The 20,654-nt window shown below is 39.4% G+C and overlaps 1 protein-coding gene across 5 annotated transcripts in view; it reads right to left on the bottom strand.

Moving 5' to 3' along the window:
* Positions 1 to 532: 532 nt before the first annotated feature.
* The window catches only part of LOC131327284 (transcription initiation factor TFIID subunit 1), a 28,124-nt gene continuing 8,002 nt past the window's right edge, over positions 533 to 20,654 (bottom strand). For 4 of the 5 annotated variants that reach the window (XM_058360365.1, XM_058360366.1, XM_058360367.1 and 1 more), the window contains 15 exons: positions 19,476 to 19,641; positions 18,091 to 19,192; positions 16,860 to 17,062; positions 16,455 to 16,692; positions 10,466 to 10,802; positions 9,249 to 9,458; positions 9,013 to 9,105; positions 8,575 to 8,781; positions 6,924 to 7,130; positions 5,025 to 5,511; positions 4,144 to 4,346; positions 3,876 to 3,995; positions 3,586 to 3,642; positions 2,513 to 3,514; positions 533 to 1,691 (listed from right to left, as the gene is read on the bottom strand). In XM_058360365.1, coding sequence (XP_058216348.1) covers positions 1,329 to 1,691; positions 2,513 to 3,514; positions 3,586 to 3,642; positions 3,876 to 3,995; positions 4,144 to 4,346; positions 5,025 to 5,511; positions 6,924 to 7,130; positions 8,575 to 8,781; positions 9,013 to 9,105; positions 9,249 to 9,458; positions 10,466 to 10,802; positions 16,455 to 16,692; positions 16,860 to 17,062; positions 18,091 to 19,192; positions 19,476 to 19,641 — 4,995 coding nt within the window. In that variant the 3' untranslated portion in view covers positions 533 to 1,328. The remainder of the gene's footprint in view (positions 1,692 to 2,512; positions 3,515 to 3,585; positions 3,643 to 3,875; positions 3,996 to 4,143; positions 4,347 to 5,024; positions 5,512 to 6,923; positions 7,131 to 8,574; positions 8,782 to 9,012; positions 9,106 to 9,248; positions 9,459 to 10,465; positions 10,803 to 16,454; positions 16,693 to 16,859; positions 17,063 to 18,090; positions 19,193 to 19,475; positions 19,642 to 20,654) is intronic. The other variant, XM_058360368.1, reaches the window with a different exon arrangement.

Genomic DNA, 20,654 nt, shown 5'->3' with positions numbered 1-20,654 from the left:
GCAAAAATTTAGGGTGAAGGGTTTGGAGGCTTTTGAGCCTAACTACATTTGTATATAGTATAGATTGATACCAACTTACCCACGCATTAACATCACTCTATAAAAGATCAGAAAGTCTACACACACATACAATCTGTGCACAGATTGTGCACAAATTTTGTTGTGGGGCCCACCACGGGCCCCACACAAATCATCCGAACCGTTCATTAAATGTAAAATATTTTTTCAAGAATCTCCGTAAAAAATAATCTCAATCCGATACCTATAGATACTCGATCCAATCGTATAACTTTTCATTATCCGAAAATCTAAATGAAAAGTTAGATGGTTGAATGAAGCACATATAGGTATTGGATTGAGCTTATTTTTTACGGAAATCCTTGAAAAAATGTTTTACATTTAATGAACGGCTTGGATGATTTGTGTAGAACCCGTGGTGGGCCCCACAACAAAATCTGTGCACAATCTGTGCACAGAAATCTGTGCGGATAGCACAGCTCATAAAAGATCCAAAGAAGAATGAACAGGTATGTATTTGAACCACTTGTAACAATTTCTTTTCCATGCCTAATTATCACCAAAATGACACTCTTGTGTACTTCAAACAAGATTATAATGCCATGCCCAAACCCAAGGGTTTCAGCACTGAAAAGTTAATGTGTTACACATAAAGGGACCAACTCTACTCTCTTTTATATCAACTCGAATATATCATGAAGCCTATATTTTACAGATTAGCTCACATGTACAGACGCCAATTCTTGGTTACAAAGGAAGGAAATTTCCATACAACCAACTAAAACCAAATCCAACCTTATTCAATTCAAATCCCACGAAGGCATACACTCCAGCAATATGGGGCAATTGGCTTGGCAACATTCTAATTTGACGACATTTTTACCTTGAAGTGTCCCTACAATAGGGGTTTGGGTCGTTTGGCTCATCTCCGGTCCAATTTTGGGACTTAAACCGAACAGTTAGCATCCATGGGGCCCACCACAGGTCCCATTTTCATTATCCAAACCCCCAATTACATAGGGTTGTCTGACCAAATCACGCGCAACAACCCAAGTTGATTGGATATCGGTAAGTGCATGATCAAATGTCACATAACCGACGGTCAGAACCTTAGGCCGTCTAAATTTTTGCAAGACAGGTGCGATCCGATCAGATAGGATTAAACTGTTTTTTCCCCTGAACAAATGTGCACATCGGGACTCACAAAATGAACCGCTTGGACTCACAAACCCAATCATTCAGTCAGTCCGAAAAACCGGACTGCAGAGGAGCCCTTTCCATGTAATAATCTAATGTGACAAGTTCTTCTCCTAACCGTCCATATATTCAATACCATCTTCCGCTTCTGTTAAGCCCAGATCATGCTCATTTAACAAGTAATCACATAGCTCTAGCAGCTGATCCGCAAGGGGAGGAATACCTGGGTTGCGCCCGTCATTGTACTTATGAGCATTGTAAGTGATTTGCCATACATCGTGCCTGAACTCCTCTCTGCTCTTATACTCTAACTTCCTCACCTTCTCCTTGATTGTCGAAAGATCCATAGGGTGCTTTATGATCTTCAGGTAATCGGGAGCTTCCTTCTTTGACACTGGTTTTAAGAAAAGGTAAGACACCTCAATCCTGTCCTTCAGGGTGTCCACAATGATCTCCAAGATGTTTGCCAAACCAACCTGTAATCCAATTAGAACAGCCGTTAAAAATTGAAAACTTGTGGTATGCTTCAAAAGTACACATCGTAATGATGTCTCTGACCCAATGAGCAATTGTGGAAACCAATTTGGACATGCTACAAAAGATTTTGAATTCTCTGTAGTCCAAACAGGTTCACTGATGGAGAAAGGGAAAAGACAAGGAAAGTCCATGGCTAACAAATTAAAAGTGCTACGCCTGGGCTCCATGCTCTCTCTAAGCTTCAAGCTGTATTTGGATAAAGCATTTGGGAAAGAAAAGGAAAAAGAACAAGAAAAGATAAAATATCTAACAGATCAGCTTTCTCATTTATTTTCCTTTTTCTTACCCAAATCCTCAAACAAATATAGCCTTAAGCTCTTCTGAGTAACTGCTTAGAAAAACAATTCACCAAAAGGCAGATGCTAAAAAAATTATTATCCCAGATCCTGATCCACATCTACGTTGAGGGTTCAATTTTGAGGGTAGCCGCTCAATGAATTTAATTTCAAACGGTTAGGGGTATTCAATCTACCCCTCCCGGGCACCTATTAAAGGATACTCACTGGGCATACTTTTTTTTCATCATCCACATGAAAAACTTACATCAAACCAGATCCAAGAGCTAAATAGACCTTCCACCTAACATTTCTCTAATCAGGGCAAGAGAGTGACAGGATCAACCCAAGCGATTAAGATTTATAAAAGTATAGCATCTAAGTCATCCGTGAAACAAATGACCCTTGGCAATAAAGAAGCAAGCAATACAAAGAAACCGACATAGAATTTGAAGAAAAGGACTAGTAGTATGAAAAACAACTACCTCTCCCCCCCGGCGGCGTTTTGTGGGCGGAGCATACTCTGCACCGTATATCCCCAACTCAACTACAGGTCGCCTCTTTGCTGACCGGTCTCTTGCTGGGAGCGTTCTGTCATTTTCTCTCGTCATGAGGTCATCTAAATAATCATGTCTTGCCATTTCGGGCCTTTTCTTCTTCTTTTTCTTCTTCTTTTCCTTTTGACGTTCTTCTTCCTCTCTCTCCCTTCTTATGTCTTCTTCAAATCTTCTGATATCAGCTAACCTTTCCTGTTCTTCCAGTATCCTCTTTTGTTCATACAGTCTCTTGGCCCTCTCTTCTCTCTCTCTCTCTGCGATTCCCCGCTTCTCTTCCTCTTCCCACCACCGTTTATCCTCTCTCATTTTTCTCCTGGCTGCCTCTTCAGCTGAACGCTTGCTCTCATTCTCACTATGCTTCTCAAAAGTGGACAAATCAATAATTTTCTTCATTTTCCTGTTCTGAAGACTAGGGCTAACTTCTTGACTGCTTTGATCCAGATTAATGACCTCCTTCGGTTGTTTAATGACGATCTTTCGTGGCTGCTCTCTATCTGTCTCTACTGGAGGCTTGATCACAATAGAGGGTTTGTGCGATTCAACTTGGACCTCTTCCGGTTTCAACTTGTTGGCGAATTTTATTTTCTTAACCTTGACAACGGGTTTGATGTTCCCAGTTTCTGCATCTGATATTACTGGTTTATCAGAACTTTGTGAGGCTGCAGGAGTTTGTTTATCAGGAAGTTTCTCATTAGATCCGCATTTGACTTTTAGAACTTTTGCCTTTGAACTAGATTTGTCATCCTCCGGAACTTCCACAAGAGCCATTTTTGTTGCACCTTTCGATATGAGCTTCTTTGTTACAGTTTTACCACCGTGATCCATAGAATTAGCTCTTAGTAATGCCTTTTCCGGATCTGAACCTTCAACTTGTGTTTCTAAATCTTCTCCATACTTGGGGCAATTCTTGTTGGTCCTCATGTGCCCAAGCTGATAAGATACCATTGTTAAAAATCAATCACAAAGAGAGCAAAAAACACATCCATCTTAAAGCTACATACTTGGCCACAGGCTCCACAGACGAAACTTTCTCTGGCAGATTTCTTTTCCTTGACAATCTGTATTCAGAAGTGAGCACACTTAAATATGCAATTCTGCACATTAAGGGAATAAAAATTAAAAAGTAGACTTTGATCAGCACCAAAAATGCATCGTATGAAACGTAAGAGCAGACCTGTATACGCATGCGTGTTAAGCAACACATAAAAAAGAAAAGGAAATGAGACGTCATTGGATGCATGTTTCAATGAGGAATAAACTGCAGTACATATAATCTCTCTCTACATATTACCTTAAGTCCATCTCCCAAAATTTTCACTTTCTTGTTAAGTGAACCCATGCAGTCAATGTCATTCTTTTTCATTGCTTTTACCTTTCCGGACAAGTTCTTTTTACTAAGAAGCTTTTCGTCCTGAAACCAAGAAGTAGCATCTCAATTCCTCAATAACGAAAGATAACATTGTGCATGAGCTATATAGGACATCTGCATCAAAGTGTGAATGCAACCAAAAACATGCTGCAAATATAACTCAAAAATAAGGCAAGAGCACTTGTCTTACCTTCTTTGGTTCTCGAATGAAATTGTCTTTTGCTCCATAGGATTCATCAGGTTGGGCCATAATAGCAATTTTCTTGACCATTGTGTTAGTTTTCTTCACTCGCTCTGCGTTTTCCACCCCAAATTGACGTAAACCTGGAGTCAATCGCACTTCATCCCCTGCAGTTCTTGTCTTCTTCTTCTTCTTCCGCTCAGCCTCGTCATCTGCAAAACAACAGTTGGGGTAAATAATATACCGCATGTTGCGGTAAATAATATATCACAATAAATGAAAGATAGGGCTCTTGAAGTTTGCTTAGCTGGTGCCCCACATACCTTTTTTTTTTTGCATTTAAATGTTTCTTCTTATCCAAACCAAAAATGAACAAATAAAATCCAGTTCACTTACTTCTCGCAATTAAAGTCCAAGACCCCTATTTTATGTATGGGAATGTATGGAATGGACATTACTTTGGTTGGAAACAAGTACAAGAATTTTCCAGACGGAATTTGAACACTAGCACTAGGGAGAAATTTTGTTACTTGACGTCCTGACCCCTTTTTGGGTTTCTGACCCCTTTTTTTTTTTTTCTTTTAAGGGGATTCCCGTGTTTCTTTTCCTAGTAGTTGTAGGGAACTGTGTGTCTAGTACCGGTTCAATTTTCTTCTCTTCTTGGAGTACTTCTTGTCTCTGTAGTCTACTTTACATTTTGGTATGGGTGCGTTACCTTTCTATTATGCTCACAAGACAGCGCTATATCATCCCTTGAATGAAAACATATTCAGCAATGGACACAAATTCTATACGCTTCATATTGGCCACACCTTCATTCTGATTACCAGTAGTTTGCCTCAATAAATTCTCAAACTAGTTAAAAGCTGTATGATCCATCAACCACATACCATCCATAAGCATTCTGCATAGCTCTGCAGCTTCAGCTGCCTCATCCTCAATTTCTTCTTCTGCCTGAGCTTGCAATGGTCGCCTCCTCATCTTAAGCCCCTTTACACCATCTACTTTGTCATGCCTAGACTCATAGTTACCCTCATCCCCATCTTCAAATGCTTCTGCATCCAGTAAATTTTCTAGGTCCCCGGCAAAGGAGTCCAGGTCACTATTTGCTTCTGAGTCACTCTCAAATTCATCACCATCGACAGCAGAAAGACTTTGGACTTGTCGATCCCAAATTTCTTGACACTTCTCCCTGGTCTGTTGCTGAAGCTGCAGAAAAGACATCCGCTGGCCACGTGCATACTTGCTGATTGTTGTTGGATCAACCTTGATGCCAGATGCAGCTTGCTCACTTGAAAGCTTACGAATCATAGCAATTCGATGCCATCTTGTTTGTTTAGCAATTTGTTCATCTGGTACATTGAACTTGAGTAGAACCTAGATACAACAAAGCATTAAGGCAAAACACAATTAGTACTCTTATTATGAATCTTATTGCCAAAAGTTACAACTTCTTGGCATTACGTAGTTAGCTCTTGACGATTAGGTTGACTGCCATTATATGGGCAAGCGTGTGGGGCACACACCCACACTAGTGCAAGTGAGGGCAAAAAAAAAAACACTAAGTAATTGAAGCAGTTAACAGAGAAAATGGTGTGGAATGGGCAGTTATAGATGGTGATGTTTGGTTACTTGAATGTTATTGACACATCTATCCCCAAACTCTCAACATGCATTTGAAATTAATTTGTGGGTAATCATGGAATTAGAAGTGTGAGCCAACCTCAATTTTGAGTCCATACCAAAAGGTGCTCTCCCTTCATACATAGAATAGATGGATGAGCTTGTTTATTATTTGCATTCAGAATTATGTTCTCTCCATTTGAGAGGAGACACTTCAGAGAGAGGATGAGAATTCAGACTTAAGTCCATTGTGGACTAGAAATAAACGGTGGTAAATGATATGCATTACTGTCATATTGTTTGGAATGGTCTTCTCCCTAGCTTATGCCTTTCCTATCAATCAACTAGAGGAGTGACCAGTTGGTTCACCAAACCCCAACCAAGCGTTACATGTTCTCTGCAGGCATTCTTGCTCATTGTAGGTGATCCCTTCTGAAATTAAGAGGCTGAGAATTCTTTGTTGCCGAGCTGGAAACCAACCACTGCTGAGATGATTCAGCAAATGGTTCTTGGCCTATCTGTTAACAACAGTCAACAGCAGCTTGAATACGTGTTGAGGGGTCATTTCATGACGTCTCAGAGCAGATTTTAGAGATCAAAACAGTGAAGAGCCTTAGGGAGTCTCAAATCCATAAAATTCAAGAAGTATATCACAGCTCAGTCCCTATTGAAGGACCTTCATTTAGATATCTTTAGATATCTGAAGAGCCTCAGGGAGTCCAAAAGTTGTGGTCTGTTTCATAATTGTACTTATCTACTTGAAGGCAGCATTAGCATAATTATGTTGCTAAAAGGTCTCTCACAGATAGCTATGTATATTCTGAAAACACAACCAAGCTATTGCACCGACAACTGGAGCTCATGAAAACCTTTATGTCGACAAAGGCTCCACCTGCCCTCAGTTTGGCCACAATATCATCAGCAAAAGATGATAGACAACTTTGTTATACATCAATAACTTATCTTTTCAGCTAAATTTACTTAAAGTTGTACCCATTCATACTGCCAAGAAGGAAACATAATCTAGCACATGGCGCTGATCCCGTTTAAGAAGCCATGAGATCCTTTCATGTAAAGCTCATTTGTTTTAAAAAGATGATCAGGTTGAAGTAAAACTTGCTGAAAACAATACTCATTTAACAAAACAAAAGGGTAAGTTAGAGCACCTCTCGTGCAGCATCCATGCTTAATCTACGTAGATCAGCATCTGTTCCTGTTACAGTTGAACCTCCACGATTAATAGCTGGTTTCTTCTTCACCATTGCATTTGATACTGGTGCCTTTGGAGCAGTACGGACGTAGCTGAAGCCTAGGCCCCTTCCAGATGGATCACCAACACCAGTAATTTCCAGACGCTCAATATTTTCCTTGTCCTGCAAAAGGGAAATGAAAGGAAAATCAAGACCACGGTGCTGCGTGCGATGCTTTCCTTGGGTTGGATCGCCCATCAGGAACTGGTAATCAAGTTATAGAGTTCTAACACCTAGGACAGTAAGTATGCAAGTTTAATACGATACCAGATGTTGTTATACATTGGAGCAACATGAACCCAAGAAAAACAAATGAAAAAGACAGAGAGAACAAGAAAGCTGGGGACTAATTTAGACCCACCAACTTCATTCAGGGTTTATTCTAGAGCTCTTCCGTCGAACCACAAATGCGGGTGCAATTCCTTATGGGACGTAGGACGTCCGAACAGTCAACATGGCTCCATGAGTGTAATGCACTTTTGAACCAATGCCAGATACGTGGTGCCATCATCATCGAAATAAATTCTAATTTTCTGTGCCTACACTTCTTTCTTTTTCTTTTGCTCGACAAGGATGCAACTTGACTCAACAATTTAATCCACTTGTTCTGGGTGGATTTCATGCACATGCACAAATAATTGAAATAGTCACCAGGGGCCAGGATTTTGGTCATGGGGGTGGGCACCATTCAATGAAAATCTAGTTAAATGTTGTGCAGAAAAATATAAAGACAAAAATTTAAGTGTAATGTTATGTAATTCTTTTTTGTCGTAGGCTTTTTTTTTTTTTTTGAAAAAGAAATAAATGGTTGCTTAACCTCTCTTATGGTATGCAAATACAAGAGTATTATTATATTAATTTTTCTGGATTCAAACAGGTCATTCCCTAAATTATAATTTTTACAATATTTGTGCAAAAGATTGCATAAGCATAAATACGTAGCCAATCGAATCACGTTGGAATATAAAAAAAATGTTTGTTCGAATGGGTCACATAAAAATTTAATGTCCAAATGAGTCATGTAGCTTTTAAAGTGGGAAAAATACAAATTTTGTGGGGATCTATGTAAAAATTTAGAGAGAAATATGAGTATTAAAGAACAGAAAGGAAAAAAAAAAAAACAAACAGCACCAAGGGGAGTCGAACCCAACAGCTGGCCTTGGAGACTTACATGCTTTACCACCAAAGCAGAGCATGAGGTTATCTTTTTCTTCACATATTTTTTTATTTAACCTTTATATATATATATATATATATATTTTAAAGTTTTCCTACAATCGGGGGTAGCACGTACGCCCACCCTCCCCACCCCAAATTGCCTCCACCCCTGATAGTTACTCCAAATTTTTTAATCACCATAAGGTAAAGAATTCGGCAGCTTAAATTCATGACAAATTAATATATTTCGACAAAAGCACAAAAGCTTCTAAAGTGAATCCAAACTAATACTTATAAGCGAAAATCAGATCCAAGGAGATCATTGGTTTTGAACTTGAGTACCTTGGAGAAATTGACTAGGTAAGAGTCTGACAATGAGAAAGTTGGATTCAGATGGGGAATAGCTTACCTGACTTGTACAGGCAACAAAGTTGCTACTCAAGTTCCATGGGGTTATCAGCAGTTCCCTCTCAATGTGGGATGCAGCGGCTAAAGCAATGGCTTCATCAGGGAGCTGATTCATTGCAGAGGAGAGGCCTGTAGGATGAGTCAGCCTTGTAATCCCTAACCGTTTGAGCCTGTATAGTCCAGCTTGCATGCTTTCATAGGCGCAGACCTAGCAAAAGGAGCATCAAAGACACTATCACCCAAATATTGACAAGGACATCGAATAGGGGTAATGAAAAACTTGTTATTCGGTAACAGGATGCACTCTCATAAATTACTGAAATTTCTTTGCTCAGAAGGCTTCTAATTTGCAAGATAGAAGCAAAATGTTCTATCAATTCTGGTAAAGGTTGATATACTCACAAAAAACAAAATGCAAGTGCTGTATAGAAAAACTCACATTCTCGGGAGTCACTATTCTTCTGAGTTCCTCCTCCAAAGGAATGCGAAAATTACGCCTCATAACCCAAAATAGCTGTCCGTTTGCCCCCCTCTGACATGTTTATACACACGATAAGCATCCATGTTATTGGAGAACAAAAACACCACTCATGAACAAGCTAAAGGTAAAACTTTATGTCACCACATAAATATATGTTGGGTCATATAGCCAAATTGATGCTAGAGCTTGAATACCTGCAAATCTGCACAATGCTTCAACCTTTTCCGAAGGAAACCTTCGTACAAGGTAGGAAACTGTGCAGACAACTCATCCGCGCGGATGCAAGGAAGCAAACCACGCTTTTCGACAGCAGAAAATTCACGATACATGTAGAGCAAAAGCCTATTCATTATATATGTCTGGACACCTTTTGTTCCCGGAGACATTACCTCCATGTGAGGCTCCTACAAAGAAACCAAGCTAAATCAAATCAGACAGATTTATCAAGACGAAGCCATACAGAGCCACGTCTTCCGGAATTCTAATGACATAGCAGTTATCAGGAGTACAAAGATTGAACTTGAAATTAACAAGGACAAAACAAAAGAGTGGTACAATTGTACAGCATCTGCCTATATTATTCAAAAATTCAATTGACATCCAGATATACACTTATATGCAAAATGTCCTTTTATCCAGATATGCAAAATGTACGTTTGCGTACAGAGAGATTTCTTATCGACCACAGATAGAAGTACATTTTTCATTTCAAAAAAGCTGTGTCCCTCATGACGATGATCTACTACTCACACATGGCTCCATAATAAACATCAGGGGAAACCGATAAAAACTGCTATAACCAGTTTAAAGCATTTGAGAGAGTCTCTGGCTAGGACTGCTCAAAGCTAAATAAAACCATTGCAATTTTGTGATTATAAATCGATTTCCGCTGTTTGGTACTAATGAACTACCTCCAACCAATCAGTGTCGGTAACACAATTTAAATATACCTAATCAAGTGCAGAACACATTTAAATCACACTAATGCAGCCTTGCATCTAAAATACCAAAATGGCATGTACCAGGGTACATAACATAAGGATAAAAGATTTTATGTGCACATAAAATAGTAATAACAACTAACAAGTGGCACCCCATACTTCGCAGATCAAGAAGATCTTAATATGCACCAACAACATAAACCATGAGTTGCCATTATGGGCAACAATAGAATCCATGAAAGACCATTGAAACTTTTCTTCGAATTCCTCGAATAGTTTATTATCTTCAACCCAGGAACTGGCCTTGGGTAGTGCGTTATTGCACCGCCTCCAAGCCCCATGCAACAGATAGGACGGGTGCGCTTATCAAAATGACGGACCTTTACCACTGGTGCTACCCTGACAGGTTAATTTTTTAAATAGTTACCAACCAAGTTTCAGCATAGTCGACCCATAATAGTCCATGTTACCTGTTGTCCAACAACATCAAGTCTGTCAATTCGTCTTATAGAAAGCTTTCCCTTCGCAGAACGAACCAACAGATAGTCAGTTGATGACACCTTGTGCGCAAATATGGGAGCCCTATACATGTTAGTTTCAAGACATGATTGGCTACAGCCAGCTTTTATATCTCCAAGGAAAGGAGATTTATCAGCAGGATCAAGTACGAGGACACTGCCCAAACTGCTGCTTTCATTGCGTAACGAGGTGCCAGTTTGATCACCTGGGGCAGATTTCTGATAGTAAGTACTTAGTCTTGCACCCATACCAACATTTCCAAGGAGTGGAGGTCTTTCTTCACAGTACCTACCAATAATAGATTATAACTCAGAATTGCTGCGAAACTTCAATAAGGAGAAAAATATGTCTGAAATCAAAAAGAAAAACACACTAAGCAATGAGAAGCGTGATGAAAACCCAAATGAAGCAAAATATCACTTCTAAACTTTAGAATTGATATATAAAGATTGTAAAGCTTATTTTTTTAAACAAAATTGTTTAGTTGTTAATCGTACTACAATTTTGTGAGCCATGATATTATAGAGTGAGTTTATGTACGAAGTTCTTGTCACCACAATTTCACACAAGGTAACATAAGCACCTACATAAATAATCCTGCACACGTGAAAGAGAGGAACACCAAGTTTACGTGGTTCAGACCAAATGGCCTACATCCATGGAAGAGAGAGAGCCCACTATATACAAATAGAATATCACGTAAAACCAACATGCCTAATTGAGCCCTCAAGCTCAAGAGTAGGTATGCCCTAGCTCATCCCTAGTGGCTGAGTATTTTCTCTCTCACCCCTTCATCTCTATTTTTCCCTCACCAACATCTCACCTCTCTCACATGAACCCATAGTCATCTTACTAGCCCAAGAACCTCCATCCTCCTTGGTTGCTCAGACAGTCCCTCCTTGGTTGCTCGGACAGTCCTACCAAATCATGGTATTTGCATTTGCTTCCAAATTAAGGACCAAAAAAGACTTGCAATTATTCCTCAATTAGGTCACTGTCCACTCATGCAGAAACCTCTCCTATTTAAAGACTTCACCACATAAGTTATTAAGCACCGCCATTGATTCTTTGGTGCTTGTTGATAAGAAATAGTTCAAAATGAAACTAGTCAGTCATAGGCCTTTATCGGTAGATAAAACAGAAACTAATGGAAAAGATGAAGGAATGGATAATCTAGTCCTTTCATTTCAAATTTACACAGACAAAATATTAATAAGACACAGTGGGCAGATTTGTGTAGACCCAGAAACATGAAATCCGGCTCAGACAGCCTTAGCTCGAGGTAGTTTGTTTTGTTACCTTCACGTTCCAGTTTTCTTTTTCTTTTTTTCTGTTTCAACTGAACATGTTTTCGAAATTAAAATGTTGCTAAATAACTCAAATAAAAGTATGCAGCACCAAGTGGTACAGTTAGAGCCACTAAAAGGCTTCCTAATTATTACTTCGTTGTCTTAGGCTCAAATCATACTAATGCTTATTTCTACTTTGAGGTCCCAGACATTTGTCTCCATTAAGGGTAGTGGCCGTCATGAAAAGAGGCAAACGTTCTGTGTCAAATTTCATCTAAAACCCATAGGGTATACCCTCTAATGACAAGGGTAAAGAAGCGAGCAGGGCTACCTTTCCGCTGGAAATCCTATACCTGAGTGCTATTTGATCAGAGTGAGTTGTAATTGAGCTTGATTTAGTTGCTCTCGTATATGTGGGTGTCTCTAATTTTGGCCCTACTTTCTTATTGAGAATCAGCCCTACTTTCTTATTGAGAATCAGCGGTTCCCCTTCAGTCCTGCGACTCGCATCTAAGACAAAAACTCGTCAATAAACCCGGAAACATAACAGATACAGAAATGATTTGCCTAATAATCTCAACGAGATATGCTAACGATGGTAAAAAAGATCTTCCCATCATAAACGTCGTGATGAGGATAATTCATTATTGGCAAGTGGTTATGCAAATTCCCCATTGAGGATAATTCATCACTTCATTATTAAGAAAAATATGGAGTTCGAGCTAATTGTTGGGATTTTCTTGTGGTCAATAGGGGCAATTGTTGGTTTCCATGATAATATAACTCCCAAATTTACCCTCAATTTTCAAGATTCTTATCCTTAAATGTGGGGAAGTGATGAGAGAGCGTAATTTTGGGAGGATGTGTGGACTAGGTATTCCTCTTTCCGAATATTCTTACCACATTTGTATCATTCACTTCCCTTGCCTCGTATTCCCATGCCTTCTATGGAACTCCCTCATTTGACTCCAATATCATAGAATTTCATCTTCATTTGAAATCCCAATAACTGTAAGTCGGTTGAAGTAGAGTTTCCTTACTGGCTAATCTTGATAACATTTCCTTCCATCGTTATGATAGTGATATTTAGGGTGGTCTCTTCATTCATCGAGAATTTGGTCTTTCTTTGATAAAATCTTTGCTAATAAGTAATAAATACTATATTCATTTTCCTCATTTCAAAAGAAATTTGGAAAGTTGTGCGGCATATGGCTATGAAACAGTCCAGGTTTTTGTGTGGCTCGTAGCACTGTCATGACTAATGACATCTTTCAAAAGAGACGCTAAATACTTACCAAAATGAAAGTAAAAATGCAATATGCATCCTCAATGATGCATCACGTGTAGGAGAAAGGAATTTTGACCATTTAATTTGGCATTGCCCTCCATGTTATCTTTATGACATCAGCTGCATCAAATGGGCAAATTTGTTGCGTGCCCCGGCTTCTTGTTCCCAACTGCTATTGATCAATTCTAGGAGTTTTGGATCTAGATGTAACAAGAAGACACTTGTGAAATGGGCTCATATCTGCTGTCCTAAGGATGAAGGGGGTTTAGGCAGTGTTCTAAATGGCGGCCTCTAGGCGCTTGGAGGCACCCCGCCGCCACGCCAATACCCCTTGGCGTTTGATTTGGCGCCCAAGGAGATTTGGCGGCGTTTGGCGGCCGCCTAGGCGGCCTTGGCGGTGTTTGGCGGCCTTGGCGCCTTGGCGGACTTGGTGGCCTTGGCGGGCCTTGGCGGGCTCGGCGGCGTCTTTGGAGGCCGAAATTGTATACTATTAATGTAAAAGGGCTAGGATCAAAAGTATAAAAACTAAAAGGGCTTATTATGTAATTTTACAAAATCATATCTATATATATTACAATTACATTTACATCCTCATTCAATACTCCACGCTCCCAGAGATTCAGACGAACGAAGCAGACGAACTCTTTTGTATTTCTGATTTGAGTTTTTATTTTTTATTTTGGTATTTAAAAAAAAACAGATTGTATAACGACAAATAGATTGTTAAAAAAAACAGATTATGACAGATTGTTAAAAAAAAATGTTAAAAAAAAAAAAAAAAAAAAAAAAAACGCCGAATTGCTTGGAGCCGCCTAGGCGGCTTGGCGCTTGGAGGTGGGTCTCCGCCCTACTAGCGCCAAGCGCCATTTAGAACATTGGGTTTAGGGCTCAGAAGGATTAAAGACTGGAATAGGGCAGCTATGCTTAAGCATTTGTGGGCTGTATGTAAGAAGGCAGACACCCATTGGGTTAAGTGGATTCATACATACATCATAAAAGGGCAGTGTATCTGGTCCATGGAGTTACCTTGTGATGCCTCATGAACTATGAGGAAGCTCTTAGGCCTCAGACACCTTGGGCAACCTCTTATCAGGTATCAAGTTGGAAATGGGAACAATACCTTTTTGTGGTTAGATAACTGGCACCCTCTTGGGCCATTGTATTCTACTTTTGGTGAAAGGGTAGTGACTGATGTGGGTAGGTATTTGAGGGCTAAGGTGGCCTCCATTATTGCCCATGGATATTGGAGATGGCCTCGTCTACGGAACCCCATTATCCAATCTATCATTGCCCAAACTCCTCACTCTCTTAGACCAAATTCTGAGGAGCAAGACATTGTCATTTGGGTGCCTCATCCAAGTGGTTCTTTCAATGTTAGATCAGCTTGGAATGCCATAAGGGTGAAGTACCCACAAAACCCTTGGTCTAAGATAATCTAGGGTCAACATACTGTGCCTAGGTGGTCTTTTATTCTTTGGTTGGCTGCTCTCCAACGTTTGAGTACTAAAGATAGGTTACGAAACTGGGGCTTGCAAGTGGATGAATTGTGTTGTCTGTAATTCAATGAAGGAAACCCATCAACACATATTTTTTGAGTGCTCCTTTTCTTCGGCAGTGTGGCAGCAGATGATGTCTAAGACCAGAGATCAAGGGATGCCTATGAGCCTAGAGCAAATTCTTAACTGGTTTCTCTCCACTGGAAGGGGTACTAATACTGAGCTGAGTTTCATTAGCCTTAAAAACACTTTGGCTGCTTCTGTTTAGGGGTTGTGGCAGGAACGGAATTCCAGAATCTTTCGAGCAATGGCAAAAGGGTATACCCAGGTGGCTGATGGGATTGAAGCTACAATTCGGGATTTTCTCAGCTCAAGGAAACATATGAAACTATCCAGTCAAAATAAGAATATTTGTGCGATTTGGGGACTGTCTAACAGAGTCATGGAGGTTGTATAGTTAAAGTTTCTAGTTTGATAAATGGTTGTTTTTGCTTTGTTTCTGTTGTAAGTTGTTTCTGTAAAGGGATTGACTCCCTGGAAATCCTTGTTTCCCTTGTTTTGAGCTTAATAAAAGTGTGCACTTATCAAAAAAAAAAAAAGAAGACGAAAGCCTCGTGGATTTGTGTTTACTTAATCTTTTAGGTTATTTGGTTGGAGCGAATACTAGGGCGTTCGAGGACAAGTTCCACAATATCGGATCTTTATCCGATAGCGTGTTATTTCTTCCTTTTGGGCTACGATCTCTACTCCTCCTTAAGGGGATAATGTTGATTTATACTTCTAGATATCATGGATCAGTGTGGGATTTGCAGCTAGACTTCTATTTAGTCTTGTTTCCTTTCCGTACTTTTCTTTGGTGGTATTCTAGTCAGCTTGGGATCCTTTGTCCCATTTCCTTGTTGCCCTCCTCTATCCCGGTATTTAATGGTCGCCATGTGTCCACCTTAATGATTAAACAGTCAACCCTCGGCTAGCCCTCCTTTCCCCATAAAAACCCTCTTTCCGATACACGTCTATGTGTGTGTGTGCAAATATAGAGAAACAGAGAAATGTATTCAGTATTCACATCTAAAGAACTACAAAAAAAAAAAAAAAAAACTCTCTTTTAAGTTTGGTTGTCTGATTACTCAATCAATGATGTCAAAATTCGAGTCAATAGTATTACAGGTATGGATTAGGAGCAAGATTCTAGGTTTTTGGCCGGAAAAATTTGCTTATCGGTTAGGTTTTAGGAAAATCACAAACTCAGTGATCAGGGAGAGCAAACAAGTTGGGGTGTAGACTAACATTCTGATTTTCCAACATGGCATGCATCAAGACAAATAAAGCATGCAAGTGGAATTAACTGGCCAGTTTTTTAAGCTAATAGAGAAAATTTAACCTAGGCCACCTGAAAGCAAGAACAGAACTAAAGGAACAGACATAATAGCACATGAAGCAACATGGTTCAAATCTAGACCGATAAGAAGTTAGAGAAGGAAATCAACAAGTCATATATTCAAACAATGAAGGAACCTATATCTACCTCAATTGTTCAAATGCTACAGATAATTCAATTTTAAGCAATCTATCATTGAGTGAAAGTAGAGCGACTAACAAAAATACTTTATAAAAAATGATTTCAAGTACAAAAGGTCAACAAATCAAAATGGGATGCAAATAAGCAACCCAATGTTAATTAAGAAAATGTAGAGCGTTAAGGAAACTATTAAGTTAAGAACAACATAAAATATAACCTAGCCATCAGAAGAGGCTATAAGCAGAACACCCATTTGACAAAAATTGATAGAGCCAATTAACTTCATTTATAACCCAAAGGAACCCCAACTACAGATGAATATTGGATCTAATTTTTGGAGAAACTTACTCCATAAGGAAGACATGGCCGTCTTTGACAGAAAGATCAGATTTCTTCTTAAATGCGCCAGGAGGTCGCAAAGACTTATTCTCACCAGGAACCTTTTGCGCTCTGGGCAACAAATGTACTTTTGTACGAACAAGATGAAGCAAGGAGTTCGGACGAACATTTTGAGCAGTAAGGGATTTATAGTCTTCAAGCTCTCGTCCAGAATAAAATATTTTTACTGGTTCCAATGGTTTAAAATCTGCAGAAAGAAAAATAAAGTAACTTTAAAAGGTACCAGTTATTCCAAAACAATAATGGCATAGTGAATGAAACTACTAACAAAGAGAGAAACTATCGAGACATTATGCAAACAACAAGGGCAAGCATCATAAGAAGAAAAATAGCATGCATAAGGTAGGCAAGCACCTAGCTTTTTTGAAGCTTTTGCTTTGACAGAAGAAATGGTCTCTTCGGCATCCACGTGAAGTTTACTTCCTTTGCCACCCAAGCTTTTCAATATGATTTTCATTGGTCCTTGGGCAAGTAGTTTCCCTTGTTCTTTGAGTGCCACCTCATTATCGTGCGGATACCATAAAGCCTTTGGCCGGTGAAAATTCGCAATATCTTTGCTGAAAAAGAATTGGTTAGAATTTTCTGGAAACATAGATAACCTCTCTTTTTTATAAGAACCGGAAATATAGATAAGACAGAGCTTAACTTAGAAACCACAGCAATGCCTAAGTATGAAATGCTAATACAAGAAAGACAACAACAAAAAAAACCCAAAGAATCCCTCAATTCAGTCAGGAATCACAGTTATTCTGCATGATTAGAAGAGCACTCAGATACAGAAACGACAACAAAGATGATATTTCAAGCTGCAGACAAGAAAGCACATGGACAAACAGCTCAAAGCAGATCTCTCCAAATAATTTTTGCTTATACAGTGAGAACATAATTTTTGCTTATACAGTGAGCACACGCGAATGTGCGTGCACACAAACAAGCAAGGAAGGTTTGGCCTGCAAGTTTCAAAGCACACAAAGACGGTCACAACAACAGATCACTCAAATTGCATTCACTTATGTAGCTACAGTACAACACATAAAAGATTGTTCAGTCAGTACCAAGAAGTTTTACCAAGAATTCCCCTTCATTATTGTATAATTATTCCATTGATTTGTGGTTGTTTATAGGCTGCTAACAAAACTCTAGTTCCGGGGAGAATGTTGCCCCGGCCGGCACCACCCTCCACCCCAACCCCCGGGTCCATCCCTACACCCCCACCATGGAAGCCATCTAACCAATATATTCTTGATGAAAAAGCCTGCTTATATCTAACCTATGCATGCTTGATGACTAATTCAACAATGTATCTATGGATATAAGTGTCTTGAAATGGTTATTTACTACACAGAGCATTTTATATTTCTACAGTCTAAGATGAAAAACAATAAGACCTGGTTAGTTGTCTGTCTAGAGTACGCAAAGCTAACTTAACTCCAAACATTTGCTGAAATGGTTCGAAATGGTTTGCTGCAAGACATATTAAGCCACGTGACATACAACAAAAGAGCAACGTCCAAATTATTTTGACATTTTCCAACAATATAAGTGTCTAGTATAACTGCAAGTGAGATAAAGCACTTGATCTTACTTGCTTAACTTCGGTCTCATCGTTTGCAGCTTAAGTGCAGGTATTGAATGCAAGACTTTGACACCATGAGCAGCACGCTTTTTAGAATGTGATTTCAACTGCTGAGAAACTTTCCTGTTGGAATAGAATTTGTCATTCGAAATGTTGAATCGAGCACCAGATAGACCTCCATGGCCATTTGGCTCTGTAGAATCGCCACCACTGGACTTCACAGAGCGGGTTACGAACATAGCCCCAGCATGAAGTTGAAGGTGTTTACCCTCCTTGTTATCCAGAACTTCAAAGAGCATCTGTTCATCCTGAAGATCAAGGATTAGCTTTGGTTTTGGAATGGATTGATGTGATTCCCAAATTATTCTGTCCAACCAAGATCCTTCCATCATGTCTCTGTTTTCTAAGTTGAGTTTGCTAAAATGCTTTATGGCATCACTTAGGTGGTTCTCTTTGGTAACATCTTCTCTGCCATCTAAGTTGCTTGGAGGTCCCAACCGCGACTCCAACCTCAAAAGTTGGGGATGATATCTGGTTTCAGAGAAAGATTGGTTTGTCAAACCCAAAATATCTTTTGAGCCAAAGGGCTCCACCAAAACTGAGCACCTACGCAGAAAAGAACCATGATCTTTCTCATCATATTCTATCTCCAAATCTGACTGATTATTTTCCAGCCCCACTTCTGGTTGAACACTTAACAGATCCTCAGAGTCAGGTCCAGCGGTCTCATAACTCTCTGCAGCATTGTCACTCTGTGTAGGAGACTCATTCCAAATTATTTTATCTTCCCAGTTTAGCTGATCAAGAGGATAAAATTTAGGTGATAAAGGTGAGTTCCACTCTGCAGATAAGTCTATTGTTGTATCCGCTTTCATTGGTTCAGCCAGGAGATAAGAGTCTTGCCTTTGCTCATCAAACTGTGGAGCCGACATGGGAGCCCCTTGAACAAACCCAAATTTTTCTGATTGTAATTCATAGTCCATTCTTCCCGAAACATCATCTCGAATTACATGTGCATGTTTCATTATAGGAAAACCTTGGCAAGAGCCCTTCAGGAATCCCTCTTCATCCTCTTCAACAATGTTTGAAGTATCCATGGACTTGTATTTCTCTGGCAGAATGGAGAGAAAAAAAAACAAGAGACATCGATAAGGGAATTCTCCTCATGCAAATAGGAACAGAGATAACACCAAATCCTTTTGACACATTGCAAATAAAAAGTAAATCAAGTTTAATAAATGGAGACAGGAAGCAGCCAAGGAGGCTACAAAAAAGTTATATAAAAGGCATATACCAAGCCACTGCACAAATCACTGTGTTAAACTTCCCATGGAGAGGATTGAAACATCAACTCTGGAAGATTATCCCTTACACAGAACTCGAAAACTATATACCTCTAGAAATTGTGTACTTCCTGTCCTCCTTCTCTCTCTTCTTCATCGGTTCAAAATTACCAAAGATTTCAGAGAAGCGTAAGATGACTGCCCCATCTTCTACACATAACATAGGAAGTGGAGTAGAACTTTTATCATCAAGCAGCTCCACTAGAGCTTCTGGTTCCTAAAATAGCATGCAAAAAGCAGCATGAGTAGACATAATAAATACTAAGACAACCAGAGTAATCCGCGAGGAGTAGGTGCAAAACCACATAAAGAAAGTTAGTATGATAGAAAAAGAAGGTGTCTATGATAATACAAGGAAAATCTATTGGGGTAATTTTAACCAGGGGAGAGCACTAATAAGGTTATTATCATAGTCTATCAGCACAGAGACAGGAACCACCAACTACCCAGCCATGTTAAAACTTCAAATTGCTAAAGGGGTAAGCTCAGGGGGATAATAGTTAGTTCAACTAACAGAAACAAGGGAGAGCAACACTCTTCCTCATCACCATACCAAATAATAATTCAAGCCCATAGAAATAAAAAATAGACATAGTACTACTCATGTACTGGGTACGCATGCAGCTATACACGTGCAGGGTACTCCTACAGCAATCTTTTTGAAGTACCCGTGTTTCATAGCTACACAGAGTTCACCTCAAAAAAATAGCCACACAGAGTTGAAATGTCAGAGGATAGTCCAGAGAATTCAGGGAATCAATTCGATACATGTCCGATATGCATCTGCATCCATTATGTCCGGATATGGATACTTCAACCTATTTCTAAGTGGTTATGCTTCCGATAGGAAGGAATATAAACATTGTCGCATAGTCAAAAAGTATATGGCGACGAATTCTAATTGTTTCCATTATATAATAGAACACCAGGATTTACATCACGACAACAACTTTCCTGTACTCTAATACCCTTAGTTGCACGAAGTGGGATCGGGAACGGCAGCGGGGGCAGGGAAGCGGATGATCATAGAAGTGTGGGAGCGCCGTCGGGAGCGTTTAGGAAAAATTATTTAAGTTATAAATAATTTTATGTATATTACTATAGTTAAATGTCAAAAAGAAAATATTATTTTACCACTTAAATTGCAAAACATAAAAATATTTATAATTTTAATATGTGATTCTAGTCTAGTTGTTCTACATATCTTAGTTGCACGAAACGGGGGGGGGG

Source organism: Rhododendron vialii, chromosome 5a (genome assembly GCF_030253575.1).
Source record: "Rhododendron vialii isolate Sample 1 chromosome 5a, ASM3025357v1".
Classification (NCBI taxonomy): Eukaryota; Viridiplantae; Streptophyta; class Magnoliopsida; order Ericales; family Ericaceae; genus Rhododendron; species Rhododendron vialii.
Note: the sequence above shows the minus strand (reverse complement) of the source record. Positions and strands in the feature narration are given on the sequence as shown.